Source organism: Pelmatolapia mariae, linkage group LG3_W (assembly GCF_036321145.2).
Source record: "Pelmatolapia mariae isolate MD_Pm_ZW linkage group LG3_W, Pm_UMD_F_2, whole genome shotgun sequence".
Lineage (NCBI taxonomy): Eukaryota > Metazoa > Chordata > Actinopteri > Cichliformes > Cichlidae > Pelmatolapia > Pelmatolapia mariae.
Window position 1 is genome coordinate 53606673 of NC_086229.1, and position 20385 is coordinate 53627057.

The 20385-nt window shown below is 41.3% G+C and overlaps 2 protein-coding genes across 2 annotated transcripts; one reads left to right on the forward strand and one right to left on the reverse strand.

Moving 5' to 3' along the window:
- Positions 1-2019: 2019 nt before the first annotated feature.
- Positions 2020-11518, reverse strand: LOC134624650 (acidic leucine-rich nuclear phosphoprotein 32 family member B-like). Its single transcript, XM_063469674.2, has 7 exons — positions 11339-11518; positions 6416-6565; positions 5859-5981; positions 5230-5416; positions 5055-5152; positions 3636-3702; positions 2020-3474 (listed from the first exon to the last, which is right to left on the reverse strand). Exons 1-7 carry the CDS (start codon positions 11390-11392, stop codon positions 3395-3397), a joined length of 759 nt encoding a protein of 252 aa, XP_063325744.1. The 5' UTR covers positions 11393-11518; the 3' UTR covers positions 2020-3394.
- Positions 11519-14961: 3443 nt separating this feature from the next.
- On the forward strand, positions 14962-19900 carry LOC134624652 (uncharacterized). The gene is made up of 2 exons (XM_063469676.1): positions 14962-15060; positions 19332-19900. Exons 1-2 carry the CDS (start codon positions 15021-15023, stop codon positions 19898-19900), a joined length of 609 nt encoding a protein of 202 aa, XP_063325746.1. The 5' UTR covers positions 14962-15020.
- Positions 19901-20385: the final 485 nt, after the last annotated feature.

Below are 20385 nucleotides of genomic sequence, written 5' to 3' on the forward strand. Positions count from 1 at the left end.
GATGAATAAAGTATGATCAATCACTCAATCAATCAATCAAGATATTTTATTAAATTTTAATGAAATTTGGAGATTGTTTCGGTGGAGTATAATAAACACAGCCGTCTGCTCCTTGCTATCTAAAATATAACAGGACACCGGAGTAAATTCTCAAGCTTCTCACACTTCTGATGATCAGTTTTCTGCTTGACGTTTATTCAGCTGTGTAAAAACTTTAATCTCAGCCAAACCGATTCACTCAGGAACAAATAAAATACTGAAAAAAGCCAAACAGTAACATTTTTAAGTTATCTAAGTGACTTATATATCATGTTTAACCTGAGTAGCGAAAGACGGCGGTGGGTTTGAAAACGATTTGCCGGGAGTCCGGTGTTCTCAGCGGCTCTAGTGAGCCTTGAACCCCGGCTAGCTATCGAGCTGGTGGGTAACAGACGTCTCCGCTTTTGAAAATATGTGGTGTCTTGATAAACTGAGCAGATATTTGAAGTTTACACAGCTACATTCTCGAATGAAAATATGTTAAACGTTTATTTTGTGACCCAGAAACAATAATAAGAGTAACATTAAAACTAACTAGCTGCCGCCATTGTTGGAAACTGAGCTGGGCCACGCTATGAATTCTGGGATAGGTTGGGCCACGAAGTATACAACCGACCCATCCTTCAAATCTGGGTAAATGAAGGATGCATTTGTTGGAGTCTTCGAATTTGGACAGTCTTCGTCGTGTCGCGGGCACAGGAGGATGCGGTTCCTGAATATGGACACAGCTACGATACCGGACACTGCTTCTTCTTCTTCGGGGTTTAACGGCAGCTGGTGTTGTGCCAAAAAGTGATTGCCTGCCAAAAACTGATTTCCAATGTTTCCGTGTATTTTTTATGTGTAATATCTTTACGTATGTTGGTAAATAGACTTCAGTGAACAGCGTTTACAAAGGGGTTATATATGGAATTAAAAAACTATGTTTTTTCAAGTATCTTTACAACTCTGTGTTATTGTACTTACATTATAACCAATCCGGTCCTTTATCCCCACTTAAAATATTTTTACAGAACTATTGTAATATTTGCTGCCATTTCTGCTGTCCTCGTGGCCAACTTACTCTTACAAAAGACATTTTTAATGTTAATGACATTTTTTTAACTGCATAAATAAAGGTTATATAAAAGTCACTGCCAAAAACTGATTGCGCCTTCTACCTTGTTCCATGAATGTTGTTTGTGGCTCAGTATGACTTTATGTCATCCATGAGGGATGCATTTGACATATGTTTCACATATTTTAGCCCAACAAGTTACTTATAGCAGTTTAAATACGAGCAATCACTTTTTGGCACAACACCAACATCCTTGTACATGCAGTGCTGCCATCTTCTGTTTCAGTCCGTTATTACACTCTTAAATCCTACTACTTCTTCCTGCGTTTTTTGGGCTCTTACAAAGCTTCAAACGACGCATCGACTATTAAATTAGTCGTCGACGATTTTGATAGTCGATGTAATCGTGACAGCCCAACTCTTCATATATATATTTATTTATTGTTGTTTGTTTACTTGCACTGCTGTAACTGGAGCCTCATCGTCTCGTCTCTCTATATACTGGACTGTATATAGCGGAGATGACAATAAAGTTTACTTTGACTTCAGCACAGCAGCAAGCAGGCACACCGCTGTGCAAATTATAAGTTTGTATCATAATGTCTGGTGTTTTCATGTTTGTTTTTATTTTGCAGGTTGGTTATTAGATGGTGCTCCAGCCAGCCAGTAACAATAACGCGCTGACCTGCCCTCTCCTCACTGTGCCGCAAGCAGCAGGCGCACCTCGCATACGGAGGGCGCCATTACTCCCAGCAAATGGGCAATAGAAAGAGTACGAGCAAGTTTTTTTGCCGATGCCCATGATGCCGACCTGGGCAACCGCCCATATCACAGATGTCAAAAACCGGTACTGACTGTGAGCAGCGCTGGCTTTAAAAGACTAAACCAGACAGGGGGAGATGAGGACACAAGAGAGCCAGGAGCAAAATGTTAAGATTTTATTTACAAAGTCCTTTTTGTATGTATTTTTTGTTTGCTTTCATTTAACTTACAGAAAGTAAAAATCAAAAAAACAAAAAGAAAACCTAGACTAGTCAGTGTAAGCTTGAAGGAACATCTGGAGCTCTCTGAGGAGAAAGAAACTAAAGGAGGCAGAAAGAGGGAGAAGGGGGAGGAAAGAGAGAGCGTTTCCCCAGACAACCATACAAAAATTAAACAAAAACAAATTCCTCTGAAAAAATATTTCTTTTAAAAAGCTCTGTTGGCAAAAAAAAGACAACACGGTTTGCCCTGAGCAGGTTTGGCCTTGGCAACAGGAAGAGGGAGGAGGAGGAGGGGTAGCTTTTTTTTTTTTCTTTTTTAAAAAGATTGGCTTTAACACAATGATGTCATCAGAGCAACGAGCTACATCACAGACCGATGACATCAGGGGAAAAATTAGGAAATGACGGGGTTGGGTTCAAATTTAATTAATTAATTTATTAACTCCTTGTGTTTTTATTGTCTTGTAAAAAATAGACCACGCCCACATGCAATGAAAAAAAAAAAGTTATCTAGAGACTTTTATTCTCAGGAGGAAGAGGAAAACTGACATAACGTCTGCGATGTTTTGTTTTTTGAGCTTTTCAAGACTGGTGATGCATTTACTGCTCACAAACAAGAGTTGGAATTTAGAGTTCAGATGGTTTCTTTCCTGTTAGCACAAGTTTAGGTTGTTTTCCCCCCCATTTAAATGTAAAACTGAAAAAACAGACAAACAAATAAACAAAAAACTGTCGAGCTGTATATTCTGATGGAAGATTTGCAGATTTTCAAAGAAGAAGGGGAAACATCCTCTGGTTCCAGCTTCTAAAAATGTGAGAATCTCTCTGCAGCTTCTTATTTTAATAGCTAAACAAACTCTTTTATACAGTTGATGGTGGGACGAGAAAACGGATACTTTTCTGTTAAAGTGTTTCCTTCTTTCCTGAGTTCACAAAAAATAAACGTGCTGCCATTAAACCAAAAGAATAACACTGCGGCAAAAACATAGAGGACTAAATGGAGGCTGTAAGTTGTTGATGACAATGGGGAAAAAAAATTTTGGCTCAACTTGTGGAAATGAAAGTATTTAAAAAACAAAATATATTGTAAAACAAACAATTAAAGAGGCGTTTTAGATAATAACGGATGTCAATTTGCTCTGCTAGAGGCAGGCGACAAGCGAGGAGGCCAGTTTCAGAAATGGGACGTGGCCCAGAGTGAAAGTGGGAAGAGGCAGAGGGGGAAGAATTGGCAGCAGGGATGAGACATTTAGACTGAGGGTGGGTAAGAGGTCAGCAGGGTTTGCGGGGGTCAGGGAGGGGTCTCTGCAGGCCCTCATTCATCATCGTCATCATCATCCTCGTCCTCGGGGTCCCTCTTCCTCTTTTCTCCTTTGGCTGGAGAAGAGTCCTCGTCTGCAGGAGGAACAATGGGAGTATTTTATTTGGCTGATTAATTGCTACTTGGCTACACCTGACTGAACCAACTCAACAGACACCGTCAGATATAAATGAGTGTTTAGTGTTCCTCAAAAACAAAGAGAAATAATAGTAAGGAAAAATACAGGTTTACTCACCATCCTCCTCCTCATCTTCATCATCGTCTTCTTCCTCGCTGTCCACATCTCCGTTCACCTCTCCATCCTGTAGGGACAAAGACTGTTGATGCAAACTCACAGTGCCTTCCTGAATCAGTCGGAAAGTCTGAGTTCCCAGTTGGAAATGTGCTGTGGAACGTTCCGTCAACTCGGATTACCCCGCTCGGAAAGTCAGAGCAGACCAACTAACAATCCAAGTATTACTACTGTTTACTGAACGTAAACTGCGAACATTTAAACTGTACTGCCAAAGCTGTGTATTTTTGACCGATTCAGCCATGCGCAGAACACTGACCAGCCTCTACTCATGAATATGTGTAAGCCAAAAGACAAAAAAAAAAAAAAAAAAAGTATGATGATGTTTTACTAGTGATGCCTGAATGGTTTTACTTTGCTAAGAACCAAACAAATCCTGCCTTTCTTTGCTTTTACTGGAACCAGAGTACCACCTATAGTGTGTGGAGTTGTTATAGCAAACTGTGCTTGGCGTATGGCTTTTCCTCAGACTTTGTGCACGTGTTTTGTCGCCGTATTGTTTTTAAGTGTAGCCATTTTCCTTTGTTGTTTTCAAACATGACGATTTTTAATTTTTGTGAACAACAATTAAGGAGACCCTCTCCTGACTCATCAAGCGCACCTCTAGCTTCCCTGTTCCTTTCCAAGCAGTCTGTGTTTGACCTACAGACACCTGTCGGGTTTTGGAGGACTACATGAATGCACATGTCTGTACCTATAAACAAACAGAGCTGCTGTATTATAAATTATCCATATGGGTGTTTGCACAACTGCATGGGTCTCCTGGTGGGAGCCAACCTGCCTCCAACCAATCCCAGTGTGCCTGCAGTCAGTCACATTGGCGAGGGGTTTAAAAATAATTATTTATATACGCAGACAGATTCCCAACATGCTGCAAACACTGAGCAACTCTTGTGTCCCTGAATGAAACTTGTCTGCAACACATCTCTGTGCAGCATGGCACTTAACTGGTTGCATTCTGATTACATTTCTGAGGTTCTGGCTGGACTCTAGCTGGACTTTTCAGAGATTCATCACAAACTGCATGTAAATGCCAACTTAACCTCATTAAATTGCAGACTGACTCCATCTTATTGCAGTCTTAATGCACCAGATTCACAGGACAGAGGGCAGAGCTGCTCCCAGTATACTCAAAGTGGTTAAAGTTGCAGCTTTGCTTAAGACGCACATATCTGAGGTAGCCACACATTAAGAAACAATATCCGCATCAATATGCCGAAATGGGTTTTAGGCAGCATGTGGAGGACAGACGAGCAAATACGTCACAGAAAAACAGAGAAGAGACATCACATCTCATTTTCCCTCCTTTCATCGTTCTTCAGCATTTCTATGTAACTGTTACTGATTTAACTCCAAACTCACCTCATCATCACCGCTGTCATCGTCTTCGTCGTCCTCCTCAGCCACTATGTCTTCTTCATCCTCCTCTTCCTCTTCCTCAAAGTCCTCTGACTCGCCCTCTGCAAAATAAAAAGAACTATCTTAATATTTCTGGCGCTTTAATTTTCTCTCAGCTTTCTAGAAATCAAACCTTCACCTTCTTCGTCCTCATCGTCGACGCCGTCTCCCTCGCCCTCGGAGTCGGAGGCCTCGCAGTCGTCGATGTCGTAGCCGTCCAGGTAGGTGAGCTGGGGAAGCAGCTTGAAGATGGACTCCCTGTAGTCGGCCAGGTTTGTCACCTCGCAGTTAAACAGGTCGAGACTCTTCAGCTGGGGCAGCTTTTTCTGGAGGGACAAAGACAGACATCCGATTAGTTTTCTGAAAACGTTTTCAAAGAAATAATGAAGAAGTACAAAGTGCTGCCCTCGTTTGGCTACAGCACACTGTGTGCAAGTTTGCTTTGGACATAATACTGACGACCCACAGCTCTTGTGCACTATTATGTCGCTCTATTGTACAAGCTGAAACTGTATTATGGACAACTGAGACCAGCACATATATTGTATACCTACGTGTCAGTATAAGGATAACAGAGCTGCTGACTGTCGTCCATGTTGGCTGTTACTATAGAAACTGTTTGTTTATATATACATATATAAAAGTGTTTGTGTGTGTATTTCATGCTGTTATATTATTTACTGATGGTTACAATCTATTCACATACAAAGGCACACAGCAGTGATCTCTGTCACTTGTTTTTTAAATAACGATGTAGACTCCACCCACCAGCGGCTCCAGGGTGCTGATGTCTTTGAACTTGTTCCCGCTGAGGTTAAGGTGCGTTAGGTTCACCAGCCGCTCTGCCAGGACCTCCAGACCACCCGATATCCTGTTGTCACTGAGCTCCAACTGCAGAGACACAAAGAAAAGCTGTGAGTCAAAAAAATCAAACAGAAATATATATTTTTTTAAAAACCTCGTGATTGGATTTAAATATCGCTGCTTTATATTATTACATCATTAGTGTCTTTTAGTTTTAGAGCGCTGGCAGGACAAAAAGAAAGACACGAAAAGCCATCAAACTGTGTGACAGTTGAAGCCCAACACAAAGCTTTTCAACCCTCTGCAAAAAGCAAGCAAGTATACCAGAGGCAGCTGTCCACAGGTTACGTAACTGAGAAATTCACCAATAACAAACAATCAAATTTGAATCACCTTTCAGAAACTACAATGAGAAAACGTGCTGGAAAAGGAAGTGAAAGCTCTGCAAAGCTGAACATCTGCACCTTCTTCAAACATTTACATGAACATCTGGTTTCCTGACGCTCTGCAGGCCCTCTCACCTTTTTGAGTTTGTCCAGCTTTGGGATGTCTGCGACGCTGGTCAGGCCAACATTGATGAGGCTAAGCAGTTCCAGATTTGAGAACTCTTCCGTGATTCCCTCGATCTTTCCTTCGCTCGAACGACAGTTATCCAGGACCAGCTCCTGGACCTGAGGGGAGAGAGGGGACAGCAAGGAGTTAATTCAGCATGGCTCAAAGTCGCCAACCGGGTGAAAGAGTGGATAAGTGTAAACACTATTTCTATTTTAAGCAGCATGTGAGGAGAGTGACACATTAAACTGGTTACAGTTTGACTCTGTGACCCTTTGCCGCTTTTAACCCTGAATGTTTCACGTTTGTTTACAGTGTAGCCTCCACAGTTTTCACAGTTGCAAATGCGACCAAATTTTTCCGTGGTGCGACTAAAAAAAAAACATTTGGTCGCACCGGTGCGACCAACTGTTACCAACATTTGGTCGCACCTGTTTGGGTAACAAAAAAAAAAATCTCTGCAACTCTCCATGTGGTCAACAACAGACACAAATTATGCCCCTATCATGGACTAAACCAATCAGAGATAGTCAGGGGCGGGACCTCTCTGATTGGCCGTGGTCCAGTGGAAAGTGCAGGTAGAAGAGGGAGGTGAGTAGCTTTAATAAGGCGATATCAATTCATTAACGGATTCCACACAAAGACGTAAACACAGAGCGACCCGACGCATCAGAATCAGCTTTGTCTTTCTCGGCTTTCTCACCGGACGGCCCGCAGACGGACACGCTGTCGGAGCTTAGCGATTCTGATGCGTCGGGTCCGCGCTGTGTTTCCGTCTTTTTGCGCTGATTCTGAGCTGCAGGTTTTGTCTCTCCAACCAAAATTCGCCGAGCCAAAAAGAAGCAGCAAACTGCGCTTCACATTTGATCAATGTCGTCATGAATTCCCTCTGACTTTTGCTGTTTTGCTTCCACCACGATAAAAATTACACTTCCTACACAGCTCCCTGTGTGTACTTCAAGAACAGTTTCCCGTCTCAAATCTGTTTTCTGGATTATTCATTCGCTTATTACCCACCAGTCTACCGTTGTTTACAGCGCTGTCTTTTCTTTTTTCATGTAAATGACGTCCGACAAGAAAGCCTAATTTCTGCTGTTTAATACTGAAGAAATATAAACTCCTTAAAATTATGCAAAATTGCAGAATATTGCAGAATATTTTTAAGGTTATCTGCTATAAAAAGCCAGACCAGGAAAATCTCCTTCATGTTTTTCTGTGTTTTATTCTCAGTTACTTTTACACAAAGGCATCTGCTGTGATGTTCACAATTCTGATGAAGTCTCACAAGTGTCAGTACTGATAAATGATCAGAATTATAATATTTCTGACTGTCTGAGGCTAAACTGAATCGAATCAGGACTTTGAGAACCGGAATCGAATGGATTATAGAAATCAGTGATGATACCCAGCCCTAGTGAGCAGCCTAGGCCCGACAGAAGGTGTGGGTAATAAGAAAAGATGAAAAGAACTGTTGATAACTTTTGTGTTAAGGCCTGATCCGTCTGAAATTCATAGCCAGCTATGACATGGTGCCATCAATCTTTGAATGCTGAAAAAGCAGCAGTGTATCCAGAAAACACACTTTATGCTGCAATAAATGCACTGCCCAAGTGTCCCCTCTCCCCACTGCCTTTCAGCAGCATGCAACAGCAAACAGGTCGTCAGGCCAAGATGATGATTAAGTTTAACATTTTCTACAATATTGACAAAGCACTTTAAGCACACGATTGTTAGTTAATAATTTAGAAATGAATATTGTCTGTATGGACTTCCCCCCAAAGAAGGTGCACATGTAAAACTGCGGTGTTAAGCGAAGCGGTTGAAAAATTTGAGTGCGCCTAACTTTTGTGCCGGTACGCCTAAATTTTTTAAGTTAGGCGTACCGGTGCGCCCATGTCAAAAAGTTAGTCTAGAGCCCTGCAGTAACAGCATATTGTAATAAAAACATAATAAAACATCAAAGTTTTTTTGAATACACTGTGTGCTCTTGTATGGTTAATCTAGTTAAGCTTGTCCTCTCTGCTTACTTTGTTGTTTATGCAAAAATAAAAACGTCATTATAATAATCTGTGGTTAGGCTTCCACACATATGCAGGTATTCATAGGGTTTGTGCCCCCCCCCCCGTGTGTTTTGGCCCTTCATTCACATGTAAACTGCTTTTTAGATCACTGAAACTCTTCCAGGCTGAAGTTCTTCAGAAACTCCACTTCTGCGTTTACATGTGGACGAAGAATCTGCAAAATCAGTCGAGCTGCCGCTGTAATCTCATTGTCGGCTGGTGACATGAAACAAATTCGTAACCTCAAATGACTCACTTGATGATTTGATTAAATAGCGAGGTCACCGTGACTAATTCATTTTCCTTGTACTGAGCACTGCCTAACGGGTAAGGTGACTTCAAATAGAAAGCGTGGTTACCCACAGAAGCAGCGCGAGAACACGGGAGTTTCCACAGCGTTTTCGTTGAAACATGTCGGTGTTTCATTGTATGATCACAGCGCCTCCCTCGTAATAAAACCCAATCATCCCCTACTTATAAACAGGAGGACTTCTGCAGAATATTAAGCTGACACAAGTTACCCATTTACTGTCTTGCAGTACTTGGGTGTCATGTGGAAAACAAGTAAAAAAAAAAAAAGACGTCCCTTCTACTCAAACTGATGATTAATTCAATCATTTTTTCAGTCTATATGTGCCTAAAACAGGGTTCGAAAAGCACTGCATACCCACAGACACCATAAAAGATGGATGAAGCTTCAGTCTGTAAGCCGCAGTGTTTTTAGTCACCACCAGGGGGCAATAACATATGGCAGCTTTTTACTATTAAATAGTGGTCTGTATTAAAAATATGCAATGCTTAATTAGTTAATGTGCTAGTATTCCTGGTGTAGTAGTGACATTTATTTTCAGCCAGATTTAAAATGTACAAAAAGCATCATCAGTTAATAATTTTCACTCATTTTAATAATGTGGACAAAACTTAAACATTTTTTTCCTTTCTCTGATCGCTGCCTTTAGTGGGCACCACAGCAACACCTTAAAGTGTCCACCTCATACCTGAATTCTGCTTCAGCTGGAAATCTATGGAATAACTTGATGACCGATTGGCGTGGAAGGTTACAGCACAGGGTTAAGTTAATTTAAGATACGACACAGATTTCCCACTGAAGCATAGCTCGGACATTACCCTATACTTTGCATCCTCCTCTGTGGTCTTCCTCCTTTCCTCCTGCCTGCCAGCTCCATGTTTATCACCCTTTGTTCAGTATATCCACCATCGCTCCTCTGCACATGACCAAACCATCTCAGCCTCCAACAGGCTCTCCAACTTTGTCTCCCAAACCACGCAAACCAAACGGTCCCTCTTGTGTTCTCATTTCTAATTTTTTCCTACCCTGCTCACTCAAAACAGAAATCTTAACATCTTCAGCTCTGCTTACTGTCTTTTTGACCGTGCCACCATCTTTAAACCACACATTGCAGCAGTTCTCACGACCATCTTGTAAACCTTCCCTTTCACTCTTGAACCTATCTATCACTGCTACCACATTAGCCCAATTAAACATTACACCAACTCCAAGAGTAGCTTTCCATGATTTTTATTGGTTCAAAAACTTCTTAAATGGCCACAGTAGGGAGATTGGGGACGGCCAAAAGGAGAGAAAAAAAGAAAAAGAAAAAAAGAGACTGCCTAACACCTGAGCATTGAGCTCAGAGATTACCTGTACATACATTGCCCTCAGTATTTAAACCTTTTGTAACGTTTAAAATACAATAACATTACATACAATACGTTAACTTTCAAATACATCTTTTATTTATACATGTTAAATTATTATGTTTGTGTCAATTAAAATAAAACAAAAACTGGCAAAAACCCCCAAAACACTTTAGGTGTATATCAGTTTATTTGTTGTAAATCTCGTCATTTTCGGTTGTTTCCAAAAGAAAAAACACACTAGGATCCTACAGAGGACGCCTGTGCGGTTTCAATGTTGGAACGGGGCCCGACCGAGGCTCTGTTTGTAAACTCATAGCAACACGTGACGCTGCTAGTTAGCTCTGTTGCTAGCTGCGTGTTATTACCAGCCTCTCCGCTCCGCGGAGCCCTCTCTTATCGCCCCAAAATCATAAGGTACTGCGGCGGAAAATGTCTCTCATTACGGTGGTTCTATGAGAAATGATATGAGTAAGTGAGTGTCGTAAATTCGGGCCACAACGATTCAGTCACTTTATAAAAGTAGCACTTAGCACGCCGCTGGCTACGCGCCCTTAGCGCGTTTACGCTCGCTGGATCCGACTAATCTCTGGAAACGCGCTCGCGTAAACAGTTATTTTAAAAAAAGTGACTCAGTGAGTTGCAGGAAAAGAGTTTTAACAAAAAACAAACAAGTAAATAAAAATGTTAATACGCAATGTTTTTTTAGAATTAGAATGCCATCTATCGACTTCGAAATAAATGAAATTCTAGAATTAGCCAGGGCCGAGAGACGTCGATTTTATTTTTATTTCCCGATAAGCAGGCGGTTTTAAGTTAATTTTCATGCGTGGGGATTTACATTTAAATTTTAACAACTCACAAGAGCACCGGTAACATGAATAAAACGAGAAATGCGTGGGCATAAAAATGAAAACAACGTGGTAAACAACTGCGTGACTCCGCTGTTTGCGAGCGGCGATGACAAACAGCTACTTAGTTGAAGGAAAGCAGCTAATTCAAGAATTTCACAGACTTTGTGTTAGCTTAGATCTAAACTTTAGCTTTAAATACGCATTTTTATCACTTTTTTCCTCAAGCTGCAGACACGCTGCCATGTGCTCGCCACCCCTCCTCCTGCCGGTCTACAGCAGATCAATTCCAATAAAGAAACACACAACCCGGGAGACTCACCTCCGAGGGCGACCGGTGCCTCAGCTCTAAGGAGACCCTCTTCTTCATGTCCATTTTCCTCCGGTTTTGCCTGGTTTTGGTTCTTTACGTTGTGGAAAGCTTGTTTTCTCTCTCGTCCCCTCTTCAGCATCAACACGCGGAACCGGAGTGAAGCTAGCTACAATAGATACGCGTCATTTCCGGGAATGGCTTTCAAAATAAAGTGGGTATAGCGGAAGTAGAAACAGGGTTTATTCCACCCAGAGGTACGCACACTTTACATTCAGGACATGCACTCTATAATTCATCCACGTATATGCTCTGATTTCGTCTTACGAGATTATCCAGCGCGTGTGAGAGTGCTACGTCTCATACATCTATTTTAGTGGGAACACACAAAACCTCATTTAGGTTCTAGTGTACTCGCTTTCGCTTGACGCATGCTCGGAACGCTCCAGTGGCGCGTGTGGAAAAGTGGGTCAAGCCGTTTGGTGCATTGAATGCCTCAGTTATAAATCAGATATTTAGCCTTCGCACAGAAAATTACAAAAAATAAATGCAAATAGGCCAAAACATGTAATTGCGGACACTATTTTTAAACAGTGATAATAAAAAGGATTCAAGACTGCTGGATTCCTTAAACCTTACTAGATGCTTTCTAAAGCCACACATTTTCCTGTGATATAGATAGTTTGATTTTTTTCAGCTTGAGCATGTAAATTTCAAGTTCCTGAGGTGCTCTTGAACATATCAGATATTGATTTGTAAATGGAGGGAAACGGCAGCAGTAGGGAAACAATACTCTACAGCGCCACTATACAGTCATTTGGAATCATTACACAGACATAAAAAGTCGACCACTTGCAGTGACTTAACTCTAAAAGAAAAATCATATCTCATTTATTTCCACATTAATATAATCCGATATATATATATATCTATATATCTATATATATATATATAGATATATATATATATAATACGATAATGAAGAATTGCTTATCACTAACAAAAATGTCTGACATGTGAGACTAATTCAGTTTCACTATGACTTTATGACATTTTTACTACACACTATAGCCTTTACTTATTATTATTATTATTATTATTATTGTTGTATCTTAATGTATCATTCTGGTTATCATTTTCAACTTACAACATAATATATTAAAAGTAATTTTGAGAAAATGTGTAACAAACAAGCAAAAAAATGCAGATTAAAACTGTTTGCTCATTAATTCATTTTTTCCCTGCAAATTATGTGCTATAGACTCAAACTGAAACATTTCCAATGTGAAATCACAGGTAGGATTTCAAAACTAGCAATCATTGCTGGTTGTTGATGCAGTTCCATTTTTGTGCAGTCAGTGGTGCTGTAGCTCTTTGTCCGATCCCTCCGTTCATCGACTCATTGTGAAGAACAGATTGGAGCCTTATTTGCACCGTGTCATCATAGTGTTAATCTTTATTGTCATTACATTGTAGTTCATCTTCACGACAAGCAGTTATACATACAGTGGTCTTAGATTATATCATCGTCCAATACAAGGAGAGCAACAGTTAGAGTTAGTATCACAGCTAGATTTTTTCCACTGACCAACCCCACCCCCAAACCCCCCAAAATACCCCTTCATCCTCCCCCTAATCACCACCCCTCCCATACTCAACACCATACACCAATGTATTGACGACCGTCAAATACGTCACAGGTGCCTAACCATTAAATAGGACACAGGAATAAATAAATTAATAAATAACCAAATCAATACATACAATACATATATAAATAAATAAATACCAACAAGGTGTGTATATATTCACATACACACAAGTAGCTCACCAGAGGACAGCAGGTTCCATAGTCATAGGGCCATTTCATACAGCCACAAGGCATAAAGTATTATTATGTAACACAGCCACAGTTCAGACCCCGGCCACATTATTACACCCCAAAAATCATGGTGCAGAGATTAGATTTAGTTTTACAAATGTCTCTTTGAAGCAGGTCAGCTCTCAGAGGCAGACCCGCTCCCTTGGGATAAATCCTTCTGCTTGAGTTAAACCTCACAGGTGGAGCCTCAAAAAAGCAAAAAACAGCTAGAGTTAAAAATAAAACACCAATTTTTATTTAAATGTACTGTCATCCTTGGTGCACAAAGGAAAGTAGCTTACATTCATTTTTTTTCGCAAGTGGACACTCTACACCTCAAACCATAACCTGTTGATCAATCAAGCCCAGTTTATTGGCGTATGCTGCCGTCTTTGCGCCAAGCAAGGCAGGCAGTTCTTTATTTCTCCGAGATAACTGGCTGTAGCTTCAGGGGTTTCACATCACTCCAACACTAATTCTGAAGCACAGAGAGTATATATGCTCACTGGTCACTTTATTAAGTACACTTTGCTACTACTGGGTTGGACCCACCTTTGCCTTGAGAGCTGCATTAATTCTTCATGGCATAGATTCAACAAGGTTCTGTGAACATTCCTCAGATATTTGGGTGCATATTAAAAGAAAGCATTGCAAAGTTGCTGCAGATTTGTCAGCTACACCTCCATGATGTGACTCTCGCCTTCCACCCAAGATGCTCTATTAAATTGAGATCTGGTGACTGTGGGGAACCATTTGAATACAATGAACTCTGATCTGCCATCAGAATACGGTCAGCAACAATACTCCGGTAAGCAGTCACATTAAATGATGCTCAGTTAGTAACAAAGAGCCCAAACTGTGCCAAGAAAATAGCCCCCACAATATCACTCTATCACCAGCCTAAACTGTTAATACAGGGCAAGATGCTTTGTTTATGTCAAATTCTGATCCTGTTGTCTGAATGTCACAGCGGATATTGAGACTGATCAGATCACGAAATGTTTTTGTTGATCTGATCAACAAAAACATTGTTGATCAGATCAACAATGTTTGTCCAATTTTGGTGAGCTTATGTGAATTGCTATCTCGGTCTCCCGCTCTTAGCTGAAAGGAATGGCACAGTGTTACTGTTACTGTTGCCTTCCTATCAGCTCCAACCTCTGACCTTAACAAGACATTTTCACTAAGGGAACTGCCACTGACTGGATAATTTCTCTTTTTTTGGACCATTTTTAAAAACCCTGGAGATCCCTGTGTGGCAACAATGCCACATTCAAAGCCATGTAAATATTGTTTCTTCCCTCAGCATGATCTAAGTATTCATAGTCATAGTGCATAAAGGCACTGAGTTGCTGTCATGTGATTGGTTGATTTTATATATGGTTAACAAGAGGTTAAACAGATGCACCTAATGAAGTGGGAGGTGATGTGAACTATTGTATCTTACTGTTAAATTATACAACATATTTTTTTAGTTCACTGTTCCTGTACACTGGTGGAAACCATGAGCTATGAGAAGCCCCTAAATCTTCTAAAGCTACTGTTAGCAAGAAAATAATTAAGCCCGTAATTTCTCCAACCAGTTATCACAAGACACCAATAATACTTATACAATTTCACAAATGCTTTTTTTTAGGTTATTAACTTGCTTATTAATACATAATTAATGTGAAATGAATTTTTTTTTTAGCAGAAGTCCAAATGTAAAGTATATTAGAATCTACCAGCTGGTGCTTCTCAAGTTTAGCCCCAAACAATGACGGTGTTTCTCCTTTCAGAACAGCTGTACCTCTGAGGAAAGAATGGAGACCTGCAGGTTTTGTTTGGAGTGTCATGACTGATCTCTCAACTGGAGAGGTGAAACTGACTTTAGGTAGGTAATGTGGCCGAGGTCTGACTCTTACCAAGGTGAACAGGGGAAATGGAAGGTAACACTGTACAAGTCCCTCATTGAGGTTAGAATACATGTCGCCATAGAGGGCAAATTGCAGTGGAAGTAAAACAAAAAAAGCAAAAATAAAAACATCATTCAAAGAAATTAAAGAAAAGTCTTAAAGCACTTTGTAAGTTGAAGAAGAGTGCCATATGAATTTTCAACAGGTCAAAGAATACAATAACTGAACAACAAAAAACAGAAGAGTAGCAGAGTTAACCTAGGTTCACTGCACTGCAAGACAAAAGCTAGCAGGACGAACATCTCTCCCTTTTTGAATGTTTTGTCTTTTAAAAAATCCATCTCAAACAGCAGACGTGAAGCGGTCCAGTTGCATGCAGCTCACAGACATTCGACAGGCAGACTCAGAAAAATCAGGTTTTCAGACACAGAACTTACCGACAGAATAAAGTAAAAAGAAAACACTAAACATACGTTTGCACCAACCAAACCTCCGTCTTTTACAAAAACCTGAAACAGTTATGCAAAAGCAGGTATATGGCAGAAAAAAAATTGAAGACTGGAAAGAGATTATTATAAAGTTTTATTTGATGATTGTATTTGTTGTTTTCACGAATGTGCTTTGGCAATGGAAGAGATGTCTTAGCTCTTTCATAGATAGATAGATAGATAGATAGATAGAGAGGGATAGAGAGGGATAGAGAGATAGAGATGGGTAGATACCTCTTCCTTTGATGAAACCTTAAATTTTATTGTTCCATCAAAACTTATTGCCTTTATATTCAGTATTACTGATAGTTTATAGAAGATACTGTTTAGTTAGAACCAGTACTTTTCCTTTTTCTTGCTATTATTATTACTATTCAAAAGGATTGTACAGTAGCTTTAGGTTTTCCCATCCTTCAACCAAAGTTCTATCAAATATTTTATCTTGACAAATATCTCAACCAAAGCATTTTTTTTTTCGTTGTTTTTTGTCTTGCCTCTGTCACACTTCTTAAGTATCTGTGCCATTTTAGGTGGCGTACACTTTCTCTGGTATGTGTCATGCACTGATTAATCATTAGACTTTAGCAGGAGAAAGCAATAAGATCGTAAATATAATTGAAATGGTCATGATTTTTTATATCTGCTTTCTAAGCCTAACATCATCAGCCATCTCCAGGTCCAAATGCCCTTTCTGAGCACCAGATTCCAATAAAATTATCAGTGTTCCGGGTGTTATAATTTATTATCCAGGCATCCATTAAAACAGTGGTCTATGGGGTTTGGCAGAGTTAGCAGTAAGCTGACTTTAGTCACTGAGATAGTTGTCCTTTAAAGACTATATACCATGTTTTTACTGACGTCTTTCTGAAAAAACTAAAAACATACAGCACTTCTGTAACTCTAGATGCAAATGAAGACTGCGATGAAAACTAGCAGTAACATATAGAGGGTCACTGAAGTTGGGTTAGTTGACATAATGATCTACTCCTTTGTAGCTAGCTACAGAGCAATAGGTAGGCTAATATCAACACATCAGCACAGGGATGAGGATGTAGGATGTGGGTTAAATTGTTCTCAATAAAAATGGAAGAGGATGCACTGCTGGCAGATATAGACTTCATATGGCAGACAGAAAACACTGGACACAGATAAAACATCAGCCTAGAAATCAGAGATGAAACCATCCACTACACGTGAATAATAATCAATGTGTTACTGCATGTTCTGGATTGCTTAGTATGAAAAACTGTGATCCTAAGTTCAATGTCTTGAGCTTTGATACCTGGAAACAGGGTTTAATACCTGAATACTTAACAAGTAGACAATCAAACCCGTCATTTTGCCTAGAGTTTGGAAGAAACCGTAAAGATTTTATATATTTTAATATGGTTATATGGTTTCCATGTTATACATGTAAACCATTAACCTGTTAATAGATCTTAGTATGTCAATTTTAATAATATAAAATGATCATATATGTCAATGATCTGTAAGTAATAGGAAAAAAAGATTGTAGTATAACCTGTTTAACATGAAAGCTGCTCTTCTGGCGGAGTATTCTAGAAAAATTTGGAATATGTTATATTTCTCTGTCTCCTATATGTTACATTTAAGATGAGGTATTCAGTAATCAGGCACTAAATACTCCAACGTATTCTGCTCAACACTGCATCACCAAAGCACAAGTACAGGAATGTTAAGCTAAAGGCTAGCTGGTTAGCCACTTCTGGCACATTAGCATCAGCCGTGCTAGCACAGATTCCTGCTGGTTCATAAATAATGCTCAGATAGAAAAACCCTAAGATTTTTTTTTTTAATTATTCTTAAGCTCTGTACAATAAGTATCAAACAGTCCATTTTAAAACATGTGTGACTGGTAAATTACAACTAGAATTCAAAGCAGAGATGACCCAGGTGTTATTGTTTTCCTTTATCAGTTGATTTGTATACAAAACAACTAAAGTTATATCCTCAAACATGATATTTTCCTGCTATCACCTGGTTCCACTAATGTTCTTATATAAACATATGGTTTCCACTTTCTTTCAAACGTAGTTTTGTCACTATCTCTATATAACCTAACCTAACCTAACAGACATAAATCAGTTGCTTTATCAGAGAACCTTTAACAGTAAATAATATCAACCTTTTTCATATGGTCATTGTCAAAGTAGACTCCTTTACACTGCTTTTAACAATACTGCTGATCTGTCCAGAAACTGAGAATAATGAGAAGCATTTTGGCATTGTAGCCGTCCCGCTAGATGCTACACATCTCGTTTGCAGCAGGGAGCTACCACCAACATAGAGTTCTTATTAACATTTAACTATTCCAACAACTGTTTAAGAGAAAACTAGAATGAGATATCTGAAGCATTTGGTTAAAGAATGGTATAATTATGCCTGAGATTATGACAACAGGTTCAGAAGCAAAAAAATGTCAAGATCGTAGGGTATCATTCTATGAACAAGGAGGCAGACAAGATTCTAAAACTTGAGTGCAACCTAAAAAAAAAGTTAGATCCCTTCAAAAGCATATGCACTTGAAGCAATTTTGGTCATCACACATTACATTGAAGCTGACAGCTGGTTGCTTGTGAGTATTCTGGCCACTGGTTGCCTAGGTGACCTTCTATTGTTATTCACTATCAGGTCATATGACAATACAGGTATTTTTCACTCTTCATTGTCTGTTGGCTCTCAGTCATCCAGGTCACCGTAGTCTAAGGAGCTTGTAAAGAAAAGCGTCTGGACTTCTTTAAGTTTCTCGATGATGTTTCACCTCTCATCTGAGAAGCTCCTTCAGTTCTTAGAGTTGAAGAAGCTTCTTAGATGAAAGTCCGGAAACTTTTCTTTCCAAACTCAATAGACTTCACTCTTCATTGTTATATACTTAAGTTGCTCACCTGGAAGATGAGAAAAGTTTATCCTGGATCCCATCCATTTCCCATTGCCAGTGGTTATTTTGGCCATAGTCGCTTGAAGTCACTGAATGTCACGGACTTCTTATGGCCTCTGGTTGCCACATTGCTATTAATCAATTCCATTGTGTGCAACTTTACACTATAGATATTATTCAATGCAGATGGTTTAGCGCATAACTTCCATTGTGAATATGGCACATCTGAGCTGCACTGATCTTTGTAGGCCCAGTTAGCTGCCAGTAACCACAGCTATAACACGTAACTGGTATCATGACCAGGCAAAAATATAGTATATTCTTCCTGGTAAGCAATTTGAGCTATCGGGATTTTGACAGAAACAATGTGAATCTGGAATTTAGTATGAGCATTACAGCAGGTTTCGTGACAGCAAAATGTTTTGATCTTGCTTTACTGTTTCAATATAAAGCTTAGCAACTAGTGTTAGAGACTTTTAGTGTTTGAGACCAAAATACTAGAAATTTTCCATTGCTAAATAACAATAAAGTTGGAAAGATTCAGAAATATTCACCAAGGAATTTCAGATACTTTGTTTAGTGGGAACTATGATCATGTAAAATATTCTGGCCCCTAACAGCACTCTAAAGATTAAAGCATAGATGTGGCGTGGCCTGCGGTGCCGTGCAGGGAAGGCGGACACACCTGCACGGCATCCGCAATCATGCCCTGCCGACTTAAGCATAGCGCCGGGTCATGTGATGGTTGGTTGCTGTGGTAATGTTGAGCTGGCAGCGGGAGAGCTGCAGCTCTGTGTGTTTGTGTGTAAATAAAGGATGCAAAGCACGTTCATGTCACCTGGTCTGCTGTGGTCATTCACAGTGGTGCCGAAACCTAGGACGGGAGGCACGGCAGACCCAGGACTGTGCCAGCAGAGAGAGGAGCTGGTGCAAATGGTGGCCGAGCTGGCGGCCATGCAGCGGGAGCAGGCAGCGGTGTGTCGCCAGCGGCAGAAAGAGCTGCAGGACCAGACAGAGTACCACCTGCAGAGAATGAAGGATCTGGCGGCGCTAATCCGGTCCTGCCCGACACCGCAGCCACCCCCACCGACAGCGCTGGGGTGGAGGAGATCCATACTGTTCTGCCGCCCGCACCGGCCCCCACGATGCGACCAGCCGGGACGCAGCCTGTCACCGCACCCTTCCCCACTCCTCTGGAGGGAGTGGCTTGTGTCTGGCAGGGGCCGGCTCCCATTCCTGCTCCCCAGAGGAGAGACGAGGAGCAACTGTTGGGCCCACCACCAGCTCACCTGCCTGCCCAGCCCGAGCTGGAGGTCAGCGTGGGAGGAACCTGCCACGCCATCGCTGGAGGTGGAGGAGGTGTGTGAGAGTCCGCGCCAGCCGGACAGCAGCGGTGGTGACGGAGGAGCCACACCAGGGTGTCTGCTCTAGGCGGGAGTGGAGGCGGTGGTGACGGAGGAGCCGCGCGAGGGGATGCTCGAGCCGGGAGCGGCGGTGGTGGTGGTGACAGTGACGACAGAGGAGGAGCTGCGCAAGGGGGCTGCTCCAGCCGGGAGCAGCCACGGTGGTGGTGACGGAGGGGCCGCGCGAGGAGACGGAGGTCCCTGTGCCAGGGAAGCCTGCTCAATTGGACGTGTACGCCAGACCGGCCTCACCCCCACCAGTGGCCGGTGTACACCGGACATCTGCCCAGCTGCCTGTGAGCTGGGGCTCACGACCGTGCCGGCCGCACCGCGTCCACCTGCCACACGGCTGACCTCCAGACCAGCTTCGCCGGCGCCGCTGGGTTTGTGGGCGGCCACCTGAACTCACACCCCGTCACTTGGCCAGGGCCCGGGAGCACCGATGGTCCGAGCTTATCCCCTCTCCCGCTCGTGGTGGTGGAGTAGGTTCGGCTGGATGGCTCCCCGGCCTCA